The sequence below is a fragment of the Saimiri boliviensis genome, chromosome 8 (assembly GCF_048565385.1).
Source record: "Saimiri boliviensis isolate mSaiBol1 chromosome 8, mSaiBol1.pri, whole genome shotgun sequence".
NCBI classification, from domain to species: Eukaryota; Metazoa; Chordata; class Mammalia; order Primates; family Cebidae; genus Saimiri; species Saimiri boliviensis.
Genome location: NC_133456.1, coordinates 89,124,577 through 89,142,345, shown reverse-complemented (window position 1 = coordinate 89,142,345; position 17,769 = coordinate 89,124,577). Strand labels below are relative to the sequence as shown.

At 40.6% G+C, this 17,769-nt stretch overlaps 1 protein-coding gene and 1 long non-coding RNA gene across 5 annotated transcripts in view; one reads left to right on the top strand and one right to left on the bottom strand.

Annotated features, from left to right (window-relative positions):
- Positions 1 to 202: 202 nt before the first annotated feature.
- Positions 203 to 17,201, bottom strand: LOC120367602 (uncharacterized). Its single transcript, XR_005581950.2, has 4 exons — positions 16,973 to 17,201; positions 16,223 to 16,660; positions 2,325 to 2,540; positions 203 to 1,193 (listed from the first exon to the last, which is right to left on the bottom strand). It is a non-coding gene; the product is annotated as an uncharacterized LOC120367602 (long non-coding RNA).
- The window catches only part of GRM7 (glutamate metabotropic receptor 7), an 872,629-nt gene continuing 870,371 nt past the window's right edge, over positions 15,512 to 17,769 (top strand). For 3 of the 4 annotated variants that reach the window (XM_074404859.1, XM_010337852.2, XM_074404860.1), the window contains exon 1: positions 15,512 to 16,399. In XM_074404859.1, the coding sequence (XP_074260960.1) occupies positions 15,881 to 16,399 (519 nt within the window). In that variant the 5' untranslated portion in view covers positions 15,512 to 15,880. The remainder of the gene's footprint in view (positions 16,400 to 17,769) is intronic. The other variant, XM_074404861.1, reaches the window with a different exon arrangement.

Sequence of the window (17,769 nt, the reverse complement as noted above, 5' to 3'; positions counted from 1 at the left end):
AGTTTTTTCCTTTGGCTATCTGGTAACATGAGTCAACAAAATTCCATTTTTGCTTCATCTAGTTTGCACTAGGTTTGCATCACTTGCAGAGGAAAGAGATCTGCTGATTACAGTGAATATTCTCATTGAGCAAATGTGGACAATAAATTAGAAATGCAAATAGACAGCAGAGTGACAGATACACAGATAAAAGACAAACAGGTCTAACAAGAAGGGGTAGAAAGCCCCTTGAATTTTAATGCAGAAATAATGAACAAATAAAGAGGGAGTGATGGGTTATCTTGCAAGCTTGTTCTTCAAGGACAAACAAGGCATCAGAGAAAAATGACCTCATAGCAGATTGAAATAGAGACGATAATGGAGGAGAAAAATTTCCAGAATCAAACTGAAGACTTTGTCCTTCTGTTCACCTACTGTTTGCACATTCTAATGGTGGAAGACCAATTGTTCAACCCAACTGTGTGAAAATGTTACAATTTAGTTTTTTCTGCCAGCATTATACATTGTTTGTTAAAAAGGAGGGATTATAATTTGATAAAGACTGCATCTCTGGACTTAAAAAGAGATTAGTCTAAGGAAGAAAGAAATAGTGAAAGGATTCATGCATAGTATGGTCGCTATCAAAATGCGGGCAAGCACAGAGTGAGATGGGAAATGTGCCTTATTACTTACGGTTTCTGCAGTTGTAAGAGACGGAAAAAAAAATCAAGTCAGCTTAGGTGGGGTGTGGGACGGGTGAGAAACAACTTGCATGGCAGAATGCATTCAGGTACAACTAGACCCAGGAGTTCAAACCATGGCCCCAGGACCCTTATCTACCTTTCTCTTAATATCTCAGTCTTAATTTTGTTTTGAGAGAGAGTTTTGCTCTTGTTCCCCAGTCTGGAGTGCAATGGCACAATCTCGGCTCATGGCAACCTCCACCTCCCGGATTCAAGAGATTTTCCTGCCTCAGCCTCCCGAGTAGCTCGGGTTACAGGCATGTGCCACTGTGCCCAGCTAATTTTGTATTGTTAGTAGAGACTGGGTTTCTCCATGTTGGTCAAGCTGGTCTTGAACTTCTGACCTCAGGTGATCCGCCCGCCTTGGCCTCCCAAAGTGCTGGAATTACAGGTGTGAGCCACCATGCTGGGCCAACCTCTTATTTTGCTTGCTTCTACATTGGCTTCATCCTCAGGAAATTTCTCTTCATACTGTGGCAAAAAAGACTATTGTCAGCCTGGGGTAAACATCATTACAAGTCATGAATCCAATAACAAGGGTTACCTCTCTTTCCCACATGAGTCTGATGGACTCTCCTGTAGTCTTAGGTTTATTTTTGAACCAATCATTGTTTCTAAGAGGTTGTGCTTCAGTCACATTCGTGTGCTACATCTGCATCTAGGTGCTGGAACTCAGACTGTCAGATCCAGCATGATCAGGAGAAGTAAGATGGGGAGAGTGATCCAAAGGAAAAAAGGCCATGCAACCAAAATTATTCACTATTATTATTTTTTGTCTTCATTAGCATTATTGCAAATGTCCTAGCAAATACCAGGTGGAACACGTATGTTGTCAGGTAATATCTATCCTATCTGTTACAGAGTTAAGTATTCATATGACCACTGTTGGGTTAGTATTAAAATCAAGAGGACACATTAGTATAGAAATCTGTGTAACTATAAAGGTACTTTTTAGCAAAATGACTAAGGTCTAGATATGCATAAATGTAATCTATGATTTATTGAGTATTTATTATGTGCCGGTAATTGTGTTAAGTAAACACTTAAATTGCCTTATTTGTCCTCCCAAAATTTGTAAGGAAAATAGTACTGTCCTTCCCAAATTGGAAATAATATTCAGTGAAGTAATTTATAAAACAAGCAAGTGGCAGAGATTGGACTGAAACACTGGAAGTGTAAAACCAAAACTTGAATATTTAATATGCTTTCATTTAGGGTGACCCATATTTTATCTTCCTATCCTTAAATGGTTATTAACAACACATGTCCAGGTTTGGACAATAATTATATGATCACCCTGCCTCTTCCATTTACTTATATGAACTTCCTCTTCCATGTACTTATATGAACTTCCTCTTCCATGTACTTATATGAACTTCCATATGTTTTACGTATGTCTTACTCAAAGTGATTTTAATTAACCTTTTTTTAAGTTGTTTTAACTCTTCATAATTCAATCTTTTGATTTCATGAAGTCGCTAAAATATTCTTTTAGTTATAATTGAGTCATAAGTGCCCAAACTCTGTCATGCATATCATACATTTTGAGTTGCTCTGCAAGTAAGTATTCCGGTTGTTAACGACTTGATTCTATTGGGTTACCTTTAATAGACTGGGTGTTTCTCCATCTATTTTTCCTGACTGGATTAACCAGGACATGCAGCTCTACCATCCCAGGGACTTTTAACTTTGTCCCATACATAAAAGCTTGAGGATGAGCCAGGTGTAGTGATTTTTGCCTATAATCCCAGCACTGTGAGAGGAGGATTGCTTGAGGTCAGGCATTCACATCCGGCATGGGCAACACAGATGCCATCTCTACAAAAATTAAAAGAAATAGAAAAAGAAAAGAAAAATCAATTGATGATAAGCAAAAGTTTAATTCTACTGTCAGAAAAAAAGAATAACAAAATAAGTCACAGGAACCAATAGCTTACCTCATAACTGCTGAGTGTGTGAAAAGAATGTGAAAAAACTGGCATGACTTTGGCAAATATGGCATAGAATAAGCTATTCGGGATGAAATTATGGAAGGTTACTTTCTAAAGAGCAAGGAAAGCAAGAGAATTGAATGATATTTTATCTTCAAATATTTCTGAGGTGTGCTCTTTTCTTCAGTCACTGAAGTAGGAGCAAGACATGTATGATCCTAACTTTCTAAGTGAGACTTTATCAATGTGGGAAAGAGATTTCTAATGCAGTTTTTATCATTGCCTTCTTACAAGTTGTAGTTATAACATTAACTGCTGTTAGATTTATGGAAAAATAATTTGTTTTACAAGAAGCAGCACAAATATAAATATAACAGTTCATGAGGAGACATTATACAAGTTTATATTTTATCAATAGTTGTAAGAATCATGACATGTAATTAGAGCTGAAAGAAATGTTAAAACTCAGAGGTAAAAAAAATCCCTTCAGTTTATAAATGAGATAAATGTATAAAACCACAAGATATTTTTAACATTTTGCATCAAATTTATTGAGGTATAATTTAGATAAATAAAAAAGCAAATATTAAGAGTATAGGTTGATGAGTTTGTAAATATATAAAGATAAAATTTATAGAATAACAACTACCACAAACAAGGTATAGCTTAGTTCCTGTACAGTTATCTCATACCCTTATTTACTAAATCTACTTCTTAACCCTACAGCTGGGCTGATCAGCTATTACTAAACATTAATTTTGACTTTTGCAGCATTTCATATAAAAGGTCTTATATGGCACATACTTTTTTATCTGTGTTCTTTTACTTTGCTATAACATTTTTGAGATTTACCTATATTGTGCATATTAATAGTTTGTTATTTTCTTATAGCTGAGTAATATTCCACTGTAGGGATATAAGACAATGTATTTATATTGTTGATGACCATTTCAGTTGTTTCCATTTTGTGACTGTTTTGAATAACATTACTATAAGCATTCAAATAGACACCTGTGTGGACATACATTTTTATGTCCTTGAGTAAAAGCAGAAATGTTGAGTTGCATTTTAAGTGTATGCTTAACCGTTTAAGAAACTAAAGAGTTTTCTAAAGTGGTAATGCCCTTTTGCAGTCTGACTAGTAGTATATAAAACGACCATTGCCTCCAAGTCCTGGCCAGCTTTTGGAATGCTGAGTCTCTCTCTCTCTCTCTTTTTTTTTTTTAATTTTGGCTATTCTAACTGGTAGTGGTATCTCTTCATGGTTTTAATTTGCTTAGATGTTGAACATCTTTTTGTGTGGCTATTATCATCTGCATAGTAAATATATGTTATTTTTCTTTGCACGTGTGCCTATGTGTATATTATATAACTTAACTGTACACAATAATAAGCAAATATGTTTTGTGAAATGTTCTCCATTCTATTTTTCCTAAGAGTCTTGAGGATGGGCCAGGTGCAGTGACTTATGACTGTAATTCCAGCACTGTGAGAGGCCCAAGTGGGATGATTGCTTGAGGTCAGGCATTCGAGTCCAGGATTGACATTTTTTCCTTAAATGTGTGATAAAATTTATCCAGATCTGAAATTTTCTTTGTGGAAACTGTACATATATATATATGATTTTATTTACCTTATTTTAACAGTTTTGTTGAGATATATTTCACTTATCATAAAGTCCATCCATTTAAACAGTACAATTTTAATAATTTTTACTATTGTTACCAAGCTGTGAAACCATCACCATAGTTAGTTTTAGAACATTTTCATTTCCCTCATAAGATCTGTCGTGCCCATTTACAGTTAATTATAATTCCCACCTCCATCCCCAGGCAAGAGTGGGAAAGGTTTATATCTCTTAAATGTACTTTATGATTACAAACAGTGGGTTTTTAATTTAAGAGGCATCAACATTTTGGAGGGGTGGTTTGTGGCAGTTTTAGTAAATTGTGCCTTTTAATAAATATGTTCATTTCATTTGGTTATTCACTTGTTGGACATAACATTGCTCATAACATTTTCTTATTTATTTAGAGACAGAGTCTCACTGTTGGCCAGGCTGGAGTGCAATGGTATGGTCTCTGCTCATTGCAACCTCCACCTTCCAGGTTCAAGTGAACTTCCCACCTCAGGCCACCAAAGAGCTGAGACTGCAGGCATACACCACTACACCTGGGTAATTTTTGTATTTTCAGTAGAGACAGGGTTTAGCTATATTGCCCAGGCTGGTCTCAAACTCTTGGCCTCATTTGATCCGCTCACTTCAATCCCCCAAAGTGCTGGGATTACAGGTGTGAGCCACTGTACCCGGCCTCTTCATCTTTTGAATGAGTATAGAGTCTAGAGCAATGTTCACTCATTTTATATTGGTCATTTTTCTCTTCTCTTTTAATATGTCCAACTATACATTATCAATTTTATTATTCTTTTCCAAGAACAGCTTTCGTGTTATTGATTTTTTTCTCTATTTTTACACTTTTTTATTATTGAGATGCTTTTTATTATTTTTTTCTACTTTGAATTAAATATGTTTTTCTAATATAAGGATTTAAGTTTTCAATATCTTCTCAAGACATACATTAGCCACACACTACAAATTTAAATAGGTTGCTTTTGTTATGTCATTTAAAATATTTTCTGGTATTTTTTAAAGAAATAAATATTTGTTTGAACTGTAGGTTATTTGATATTATATTGTTTCATTTTTAAATGCAAGGATATTTTCTTACTTTATTTTTAATTTAATGTCCTCATTGTCAAAATTAGTTCAATTTTTTAATGTACTCAGACTTATTTTATAGAATAATATAGAGTCTATTTTGATCAGGGTTCCATGTATCTTCAAGTTCTTTGACCTTTTCTTTTGCAATGTGCAACTGCTGTTACATATAAGCAATGAATTTCAGATATTTTATTTCCTATATTGTATTTTTCAGCTCTATATATTTCCATTAGTTCTTTATGTTTTCACTTTTCTTCTCATTATGCTCATGTTTTCCTCAAATTCTTGAGAATATTTAAATTAGTTGTTTATATTAGTTTTAGTGGCTTGAAACAACAGTCATTTGTCTTACAGTTCTGTAGGTTGAACTACAGAATGAAATCTCTCTCATGTTTTGGATCTCTCTGACTTCCTCTTTTGCAACCAGTCAGAGAAAAGCCTCCATATTTAAAGGATTCATGTGTTTAGGTTAGGCTCATCTGGAAAATTTCTCTATCTAAGCCAACTGATTAATAACCTTAATTATGTCTGTACAAGCTCTATTGTCAGTAATAGAACCACTGGGGTTATTTTAGTATTCTGTCTACCTTGCTGTTCTATTTGTCTGGTGATTCCAAAATATGTAATTCCAAAATCTGCTTTTATTTTTCTCCTACTTTTTAACATGCCTTATAATTTTCATTAGATTCTGTACAATGTAAATGTAACAGGGTTAAGTGTCAGTATTTCACTGTCTACCTTTAAAAATTGTTAAACTTTTTTTAAGCAGGCTTACGTTACTTGCAGAACAGCATGAACCTTTCCAGACTTGTTTCTAAGATGTTTTAGGGTGGGTATTTAGCCCTATTACTAAAGTGTAATCTTTCTAGACTCTCTTCTAAATGCTCTGAGGATTCAACACAGGCTCTACAAATGTCTCCTAGTCAACAAGGGTCAGAGCACAAATGTCTCCTGGTACTGCATGAGCTCTGATGCAGTTCCCAAATAGCTGTTGTTTTCCTGGTGTCCCAAATCCTCATCCTATGTTTTCACAGTTTAGTGTTGAGATAAATCTTAAGGGAACCTCATACAGGTTTCTGATCCTCTTTTCATGTGTAGCCTTCATCTTGTGTATCTTGTGTGTGTAGCCTTTATCTTGCATGTGTAGCCTTTATCAAAACACAGGTGATAGCCTCCTTAACCTCCCTGAACTCTGATCTCTATCCTCTCACATTTTTATATTGGTCAGCTTAGCTCTGAATAGTGGCATGAAGCAGAAAGTCATGACATTCATAGAGCTCTCCTAATTTGTTCCTTTTCTTTGGGAATCATGGTCCAGAGTTGCTAATTAACCCAATGGCTTAAACAAGTTCTTTCGTATATTCCGTCTGATTTTCTAATGATTGGGAGTAAGTGAGAGGGAAAGTCTGGAACCAATTAGTTCACCATGATGAAGCAAACATTCTCAATCGAGATTGATTGGCTGAATGAATGTGCACAAGAGCTTACCTTCTACCATCTCCCACAGAAATGAGGCTAGATCCCAATTTTTATGGTTTATACATATCTTGTGTTGTTTGTGTGTGTGTGGGGGGGTGGGATCTGAGGGACTGAACAATCAAAATCATAAAATAAAGAACTTGTATGGCCAAGACACTAGCATCAAAATGTCTTACATATTTTCTATGTAGAAAGGATAATGAAAAATGGGCCAAAATCACAAAGAATCAAAACTTGTAAGAAACATACTTGAATCACTAAGGAGATATTGTTGATTCTTAAATGAGGGAAATATTAAAGTAGATGGTCTCATAAGACATATTAAAACATATTAAGACATTTGCCAGAGGGAATTGCCCAATATTTCAAACATTTTAGAAATAGATCTATAATATCTCAGTTGACTGCACTGAAAGACACAAAGCTTATTTGGATGGCCAAGTTTTTGTATTGTGAAAATAGTATTATTATAAAATCTAAAGTACTCAGTTAATATTTACTGAATCAAGTAATAACCAGAATGGAAAACATGCCCTCAACTCACTTCAAACAAAGCACTGAACTTGAGCTTGATTCAGGTAGGTTTTAAACTTGACATCTTTAGGGTTTTAGGGGTGGTTGAAAGCAGCATCTCAATAAACTACAACAAGACATCACACAGGGAGAAGGTCCTAACAAAGACGAAGCAGCTTGTCCAAGACCTAAAGATACAGTACAGGTATTCATGGCCATATGAAGGCCTAGAAGACTGATAGAGAACAGACATTTTCTACTTCTTATATGGACAATGCATGTGACTGTGGGAAGAGGGGAAAAAAGCAGCAATTGAACAAGTGAGTATGAGTGGTTCACTAGCCATGTCCTGAATGTGCCTTCCCAAAGAGTAAAAATTCAGGACCCCTCAGCTGATATATATGAGCATCTACTGATACACAGAAAAACAATTGAGTACAGCAGTTAAAGGCATGTCTGCTGACCACATGTGGGTATGCTCTGCTTCTTTATCTACAAATTAGGAAGCACAGGGGCTGAAACACAGACATTGGAGATAGAGAGCTTTTCTGGGTTCAAATCTGAGCTCTGGCACTTACTACATTTATGAGATTGGCAAAATTTTTAACAACTCTGCAGCTCAATTTCTCTATCTGAAAAATAGGGGTAATTATAATAGTACTTACCTTATATATTTTGGGAATTAAATAAATCCCTAATTTACTATGAGGATTAAATATATCAGCCTGAGTACATAATTAAAATAGTACCTGGATCAAAGCAAGTAGCAGAAAAGTGTTATTTACTATCATTATTTCTGTTAAAATTAAGATATCAATAATAGCAAAAACTTTTATAGATTCATTGCAGAGATTAAATGATGCATTGCATATAAATTGCTCATTTCAGTGCCTATTACAGAGTAGGTCTTCAATAAACAGCATAAACCTCACACACTAGTCAGGGTTGATTCAAGAAATACATGAGGTTAAATCAGCATATTCAAATGCTTCCATTGCCCATAAATAAGCAGGTCTTTAGAATGCAAGGGCTATGTGGTTTGATTCTTACAGTAAAGCAAACTGTATTACTTTACAGTTACTACCAGTTCTAAATAGGCAAAATATATCCCACATATCTAACACACACATGTACAAATCTATACTATTGCTGCATTTCTTTCTTTCTTTTTTGAGACAAGGTCTGGCTCTTTCTCCCAGGTTGGAGTGCAGTGGCACAATTATGGCTCACTGCAACCTTGGCCTCCTGGGCTCACCATCCTCAGCATCTCAAGTAGCTGCAACTAAAGGTGCATGTCACTACATCTGGCTAATTTTTGTACATTTTTGTAGTATTGCTACATTTCTTGTCAGGAAATAAACATAACAAATTGTGGTTTTAAGAAAATTTTAAAGTCCATCAGTTACACTCAATACTTTTTAAGTTTTGATTTTACTTCCCACTTAACTGGTCATTTAAAGCCATTGTAATTTGGAGCTTGATATTATATGCTCAAGGTCTGGAGTCAAATCAAGAACAGATTGCAGGGCTGCTATATTCTTACGTTACAGAGTTCTAAACTTTCCATAGTTCATTCTCAGAGGAGTATAAGAATCAGTACATAAGAATTAATACCTGCTTATCTTGCAAGAGTAACCATCTAAATTAGTGCTCTGAATTTTGAGAGACTGGACTCAAACTAGCTTAAGCAAAGCATAAAAGATATTGGATAACAGAAGGAAATGTTCAAAAGCAAATACAGTTGCAGACATTGCTGGATCCTCTGTCTCAGGAGACTTTGTCAGAGTTCTAGTTTTCTTTTCATATCTTAGATTTGTTTCCTTGTGTGGGTTGATTTTTTTTTTCTTTGAAATGGATGGAATCTTGTTCTGTCACCCAGGCTGGAGTGCTGTGGCGCAATCTCGGCTCGCTGCAACCTACGCCTCCCTGCTTCAAATAATTCTCCTGCCTCAGCCTCCCAGGTAGTTGGGATTACAGACATGAGCCACGAAGCCCAGATAATTTTTGTATTTTTAGTAGATACAGGGACTCACCATGTTGGTCAGGCTGGTCTCAAACTCCTGACCTCAAGTGATCCACCCACCTTAGCCTCCCAAAGATCTAGGGTTACAGGCATGAGTCACTGTGTCCAGCCATGGGGGTTGATTTTATTCTCAGACAGGTTTTCTTCATGTTGTGGAAACAATACCTGCTAGAAGCCCCAGGTCTCTATCTTCATATGTATTTGGCTAAGAGAAGTACATCGGCCTTCTGGAATCCATACATAAAATTCAAGTTCTTTACCTATCTTTGGGCTCATCAGCCTCACCAGGGGAAGAAAGAGCTCAGTTCAGCTAACACTAGATGTGTACCTACATCTGAGTTTGGGTAGATGGGGTATTAGGATCCATCTCAATTCCTAAAGACTGAGAAAGGTGCTTTCCCAAAGGAATGGCTGATGATGTTACCAAAAGAAGGGTTGGCACATTCTATGCTCTAAAAACCTAGGGGACACTATAGGGAGACTGAAAGAATTATAGGGGTAGGGTGAGGTTCAAGACCTTCCAGGTAGTCTTGTCTAGCAATTTGAAAGCAGAGAATTGTTTTCGCCTGTTAAGTTAAGTCAAAGCCATTTTGTTCTCTGACTCACAGCTCTGGAGGGAACAACTGTTTTTTTAAATGGCAGTACAAAATATGATAAAGAGAGATTTGTACCTGGAGAATCACTTAGTGTATGAGTGACTCTCCCCAAAGGCGTTGTTTCATTCACCTACCCAAAGGGCAGGATACAATAGTCCTCCCTATGTACCAAGAAAAGAAATGAGTGTAATCACTGAGACCTGGGAAGAAAGAAAACTGGGGAGTGAGGTTTCCTTTGGTCCTTAGGTGAGACTCTCCTTGTGGCTTCCCAGATACTTCATCCAAAGGGCAACGAGATCTGAGGGATGTAACAAGAGAGGTCTTTCTGAATTGAGTGCATTTGATGAGACAGAGCACTCACAAAGCATCTGGAGTTGGGACTTAAGATATGAGAGCTTCGGCCGGGCGCAGTGGCTCAAGCCTGTAATCCCAGCACTTTGGGAGGCCGAGGCGGGTGGATCACGAGGTCAAGAGATCGAGACCATCCTGGTCAACATGGTGAAACCCCGTCTCTACTAAAGATACAAAAAATTAGCTGGGCATGGTGGCACATGCCTGTAATCCCAGCTACTCAGGAGGCTGAGGCAGTAGAATTGCCTGAACCCAGGAGGCGGAGGTTGCGGTGAGCCGAGATCGCGCCATTGCACTCCAGCCTGGGTAACAAGAGTGAAACTCCGTCTCAAAAAAAAAAAAAAAAAAAAAAAAAGATATGAGAGCTTCAAGGTAGCAAGATGGTAAGGCAGATAAACTGAAGAAGCAATAAAAAATGACAGCATATTGATCAAACTATACTTTTCACCTTCCTGGGCCTCCATTTTCTGATCTATAAAATAGCAATAATAATAATATATCAAATGAGGTTATCTTGAGAATTGATATATATCAAATGAGGTTATCTTGAGAATTGATATATATATAATGCCTGGTGCCCAGTAAGCACATGAAAAAATGTGAACTTTTGGTAATATTCATTATTCATATAAAATGTATAATATTAATGTAATATATATTCATATTCTATTTATTAATAATATAAATACTTTTAGTAACACCTAGCATGAATTTGGCTGCAAGTTACAGAAAACTCAACTAATACTTGCCTATGCAATGAGCAGATTTCTTGGCTTATGTAACTGGAAATCAAAAGAGGAAGCATTGGGGTTGATTTGATCTAGTGGTGCAGGGAAGCTCTGTGTATTGAACTCATCTTCATGCAACTAGTGAAATAACTACAATAACCCTGGGTCTCATATCTACACACAATCCTGCCAGAGGCAAGAAGTGCTTTCAGAAAGCCTCATCAAGCCTTTCCCTAGATGTTACTGGCTTGAATTCCTAAATGAACTACCAGAAAGAAAGAAAGGGTTACCAGTAGGAAGCAATTTCAATCCACCCATTGCAGGATCTGTGGAGTGAATTTATCTGCACAATACCAAGGTTTCTTAACAAATGGAACCAGAAAATGGATGAACGGATGCTAGTTAAGTGACACAAGGTACCTATTATAAGTAGATAAAGCAAAAAAAGTTTAACAGATGAAAATGGAATAGAATCTGTCGCCAAGGTAAAGTGAACTTCCATTCAAAAGTATAATAAAATGTGAGATTGTGTTTCGAAAAGTTACAGATGAAGATTATATAAGGATAGACCAAGAGCCAAAGTGCATTAGCAGCCATAGCATAAGTAGCAGTGGTTAAGGAAGACACATTTGTATGTTACAAACTGAATTTATATAAATACAGTGTGAACTGGAAGTGCAAACATCATTTCCTGCAGAAAATGTGGAAGAGTAGAACATCTTCAGGCAGCAGAACAACAAAGAAAATAAGTGAAACTAAGATGATCAAAAAAAAAAAAAAAAAAAAAAGAATATGAAGTAAGACTGAGACCTTAAGTTTAGTTATTTTTTATTAACCCCTGAGGAGTGAGGACAGATTGATTACTAAATAGAACCAAGCCTGTGAACACATTTTATAGCTTACAATCTTTGTGCCTAAAACTAGGTTCTCCTCCAATTAAATCTGACATTAGAACAAAGACTGGCCCTGTTTTATATAAACCCATTTTACACAGAGATTTTCAATTCATATAATCTCAGAAAACATAACAAAACAAAAATACCATGTTCCTTATCAAGTGCCAGATCCTATGCCATGGCAAAAGGTATAAATACGAATTATAAATCATATGTAGTAGATCTGTAGTGATTTTGCAAGCACGGCATCATTTTCCAGTTTCTCTGGTAACATAGTTCTCTTTCCAGGTAGTTTAAGAGGTGGTGGTACCTGGCTAGAAAATAGGTCTATGCTTCTGAGCTCTTTGAACCAGCCTATGGGCATGGCCACAGTTGTTGAATCCTCATTGAGCATTGGACTCAGGAAATTTGACCAATCAAAGCTTTACCTGAGAGTTAAGCAAGTTTTTTAAGGTTAGAATATTTTAGTCCTGCACATTTTTTTAAAAAACGAAATTACTTCAAAATTTACTAATTATCTTTAAGTTCTAGAAACTGTCTGTAGCAACTAAGAGGGAAGTGATTTATCTGTTGCATTCCTGCTCTTCCCACTTTAAGTTTTGGTCACTGTCAAATAAAGGCAGTAGAGAATGGCAAAACCAGTTCTGAATCATTCAACACATGAGTACTTCTTAGGCACAAAACATCATTTGAAACATGGTCCCAATAAAAAGATAAATAATACCCAGCCCTTACCCTCAAGGATCTTAGAACTTGGCAAGGGAAATAAGACATGCACTCAGATGACAATAATAAAGGAAAGATAATGATCGCTGCCAGATGTTTGGGGAGAAAGAGCAGAGCAAAGAGAGGAGGCAGAATAAGGCAGCATTCAACAGTCAGCCAAGAAATATTTATTGAGCAATCATTGGATGGGAGATGAAAATGGAAGCACAGAGTATGAAGCGAGACATGTGCAGGTGAAAAACCAAGTGACATTACTTTTTACTCCAATTCTCCAAATATTTTTGTCACCAAGTTTGTAATAAATAGACTGGAATTAAAAATGAAATAAGGATGCAATAGTATCTGTCCAAGACAGCCTTAGGTGCTAATGCTTAAATACTAGGATCGTAATACATGTGTTTCCAAGTATGCCTCTCTATTGCTTTATTTGTATCTTCTTCCAAATGAGTTGATGCTGCCCTACAGAATATCTGTTCAGCCATCTAACCTTTTAGATCTTGTGTATTGTAACAGGTGAATTAGAAGGAGATCCTTTTGGCTTCAAACAGAAAGTAAGTGCTATATAATTTAAAAAGTCCAGAGGCAATTCTTAAAGCATGCCTGGATCCAGGAATGCAAATGTTTTAATTAAGCCTCAATCTCTCTCACATTTTTTTTTAAATCTATCTCTATCTCTGTATCTCTCTCTCTCTCTCTCTCTCTCTCTCTCTCTCTCTCTTACTTTGGGGTTCAAATATCTCCCTGTTCTTGTGGAAGCCTCTGGCACAACTTCAGGCTTATATTCTCACAGCTCCACGACATGCAAGAAGGAGCAGGGACCATCATGGCATATGGTAATTCAACCTGTGTATTTACGTAGCAAGGCATTGAGTCTGAAGGTGATTCGTAGGCACATTGTACACAGAGTAGCTCTGTATATTAATTACAGCACTGTTTTCTGGAAGGTGACACAAAATATCTTGTTTTGACAAAATCAGAATAGCACAATAATTTTCCAAAAAAGAAATAAAGTTATTTTGTAGAAGGGGCCCCTTCTTATCTGACTTAAACAGAGATTACCTATGTGATAATGGTACCCCTATGCCTCCATCCTGGCTGCCCCAGCAAAAGTCCAGGATTATCCCTGAATGGCTCTGATTGGACTTACTGCCCATCCTGGAACATCACAACAGCCAGAAGGATCTGATGTTCTGATCAGCCAAGACTTGCTTACAGGGAGTGGGATCAGTTCTCTTGAAACCATAAACATTTAAACAAGCAAGAAGGGCATATTCAAAAAGGAATTGATGGAACGTCCCTGACAGGAAAAACGAATAGATGCTGAACAAGAAAAAAAAAAATCCTTCTATACCAAGAAATCTTCATAGTGTTCTTTGGATATACAAAAACTGGTCTACACATACTACAGTAGAAAATATTGGCCTAAAAACAGCACCACGGCCAAAGGGACATGACCTATTTTAACAGATGATTTGAGAGTTAAAAGATAACTTGGAGATCATCCAATTCAATCTCATCATTTTCCAGATGGGGAAACTAAAACCCAGACAGAGGAACAGAAGTGCTGAGAGCACACAACTATTCGGTGGCAGAGACAACCAATTACGTGCCTTTTGACTTTTTTTTTCTCCCTACAATGATACGTTTCTTCATTACATCATCAACAGAAACAAAAAAGTATAGTCTTGCTTCTGGTTTTCTTTCCGCCCTAATGTCTGTATGATATGATTTTGCCACACGCCAACAGAAAGCCTCAGCATGATTTGGTTTAACTTCCTCAAGTCCACTCCCATCCCCTTGGACAGAGACAATCACTTTCCTTGTATTAGAAGTAGAGCCATTTGTTGCTTTAATAGGCCAAATGTATCTGGACCTGCAGGAGGAGGCACCTTTCATAAAGAGCTTCTCAATAGCACTGCAACCTGTTCTGGCATCCTGACATTGTCCCTAAACCCCAGCCAGTGAAAGAGAAAGGCATTCCCAATCTATGGGGACACTTCTGCCTGCCCCCCCCCCCCTTTCTTATTCCTGACATCATCTCTTTCCTGCAGTTTCTTACAAGCAAAAACTGTCACCAGGTGCACCAGATACAGCTCTAGAAACAGGAGGGAGTCTTAAATCTGTCAGTACTAGAGAAGAAAGTACACTCTGTGGAGTTCTCAGTTCTTCCATCTCTGCAAAGAAGAAAAGAGAAGGGATGCATCCGAGGTTTCCGACACAGAAGTGCTGGGGAAACGCATCCGTTCAGGGAGCTCTGGCTAGAGTGACCACTGAAGACCAAGGATGCACTCCCATGCCTGATGTCTCCTCTTGGCTTCTGTTTCCTTGTAGCCAAGCTCAGCGCCTGGCCCTGGAGACCCCCTTTAAGTCATGAATCAGGCTCTTGTGTGCATGTGTGGCTTTCTTAGCAAAAACTAGCAAGGCGGCTCAGGAGTAGAGCCTAGCTAGGGTCTTCCTGCACCCCTCCCTCACTGGTTTCTCTGCCTCTCCCTCGGGTTCTCCCAAAGCTAAGAGCCTAGGCTCCGGACCTAGGGTTTGGGAGCAGTCAGCCCGACGTCCTCGCCCTATCCCGTCGCTGATGACACCCATGCCCAGAACGTGGGTGTGGGTGCAGGCAGGCCAGAGGCTTCAACAGTGAGTTGGGGGCGAAAGCCCAGCTCACAATCCCGATTCCCTGGGGACCACGAAACTCCCATTCGGAGGAAACCTCCCCCCATTCCCCAGCCGCCCACCCATTTCTCCCCCCTTACCTCAGCACGCAGCCCCTCCCTGCGTGATGATGCAAACCAGTGGGGAGGGCGGGCGCTGGGAAGGGTGGGGAGAGCAGCAAAGCCAGCGAGGGAGGGAGGGAGTGGGAGGAGGAGGAGAGGGAGCCGAACGACCATTTAAAGCGATAGCAATCCCTGCCCTCTCCCCAGTGCTGGGCTGTTGGAGAGAGCGAGCTGCACGCTGGTGAGCGCGAGCGCAGCACGCCGGCCGGCGGCGAACCAGAGAGCGCGAGGCGCCCCAGGCTGGCAGACACCTCGGGACCCCTCACCCTCTCCGGTGGCCCCTCCCCGGACTCTCCCACCCTTCGTGCCTGGAGGAGCCCCCGGGCTTTCCCAGAGGAGCTCGCCCAGAGGGACCCGGACCTCGGTGAGCCCACCACCCTCCCCTCCAGCGCCGCCGCCGCCACCGCAGCAGCCGGAGCAGCATGGTCCAGCTGAGGAAGCTGCTCCGCGTCCTGACTTTGATGAAGTTCCCCTGCTGCGTGCTGGAGGTGCTCCTGTGCGCGCTGGCGGCGGCGGCGCACGGCCAGGAGATGTACGCCCCACACTCAATCCGGATCGAGGGGGACGTCACCCTTGGGGGGCTGTTCCCCGTGCACGCCAAGGGTCCCAGCGGAGTGCCCTGCGGCGACATCAAGAGGGAGAACGGGATCCACAGGCTGGAAGCGATGCTCTACGCCCTGGACCAGATCAACAGTGATCCCAACCTACTGCCCAACGTGACGCTGGGCGCGCGGATCCTGGACACTTGTTCCAGGGACACTTACGCGCTCGAACAGTCGCTCACTTTCGTCCAGGCGCTCATCCAGAAGGACACCTCCGACGTGCGCTGCACCAACGGTGAACCCCCGGTTTTCGTCAAGCCGGAGAAAGTAGTTGGAGTGATTGGGGCTTCGGGGAGTTCGGTGTCCATCATGGTAGCCAACATCCTGAGGCTCTTTCAGGTAGGGAGGCGCTCCCTCCGGGGCGGAGCACACCGTGGCTACCTGCGCCCTTAACCCTAAAAGCGCGCTTGGACTCTGATGGTTCGGGTCAGGTCAGCCTTCGCTCATTTCCACCCTGGAGATCCTGCCGAATCCCTCCCCCTCTCCCCCAAGGAGATACCTTCCCTGCTTGGTTTATTTCCCTTCCATCTCTCCCCTGTCCACGCTCCACTCCATCCGGCTTGACATCCTGGATTTATGGCCCCATTTACAAGAAGCAATCTGCGAAAAACAAGGCGATGATTTAAATGGGTTTGCATTACAGTGAAATATGGTCTGAAAACAGGCTTGTGAAAGTGCCAGGCTCCTAGGAGAGCTAGTTAAGAGGAATGGAATAGGAAAGATGAGAAGATGCCTGGAAACCGGGCATTTCCCAACTCGCCAGCTTCCCACCACCCCCAAGCCAGCCTGCAAACCTGCACTCCCCTGGAAAATTTGGAGAGGACCTTAAGGAGGCACTTCTTAAATCGAGGGCTTGGTCTTCACCTAGAAGTGGATATTAAGTCCCCATTTCCCTTGGGTTGATTTCCTGACCTGTAGCCAGCCTCTGCAAGAGCCCAGGTCCTGAGGTGCTGGGACCTTCCTCATGTGGAGAGATGCTGCCCGCAGACGTGACCCTCAGTTGGTTTGCTCCGGGCAATTTTTTGCACCGTCTAAATTGCATTTGCGATCCGGCCACTGGCCGGAGCTGAGCTGGGCGATCAGCTTTCCACTCCTGCCACTTCAGACCTCAGCCCAGGGATGAGCTCATGCTAACTGCGAAACAAATAGCTCTCCCTGCCTCCTCCCTCCGCCCCCCCACCCCCCCCCCCCCCCCCCCCGCTCACCCACCACCTCCCTGATGCAGACCCCAAGCCAAATCTCGGTTTGGAGGAGGATTCCCGGAGCAAGGCATGAAGGCGCCCGCCCGTTGGGAGGCAGAGAGGCAGAGAGGTGCGTGGAGCAGGGCCCCCTGGTCCTCCGGCTCCTGTGCTGGAGGGCGACTAAGAAAAAATGGGAGGAAGGCGGATCGGGGCCGCTGAGCGGTGGGTTCTACCGCAGTGTTCTCTTGCCTCCTGCTCCTGCAGCCTCTGCCCCACGGCTCCCGATCTGCATTGAATAGAAATGAGTGGCTTTGGGGTTTGGAAATTGAGTTTCAGGGTCTCTGTGATTGTAGGTTCCCTCCTCTGTGTCTCCCTATATGTGCATCACTCTCTCTTTCTGTCTCTGTCTCCTTTGCTGCTTTCTCCCCCTCCCTTTCAATCTTTGCCTCCTTTTCCCCTCTGTCTTCACTCCCAAGTTCTTGGTTCCTCTCAGTATTAATATGACCCTTTCCCAATGCCTAGCGGCTC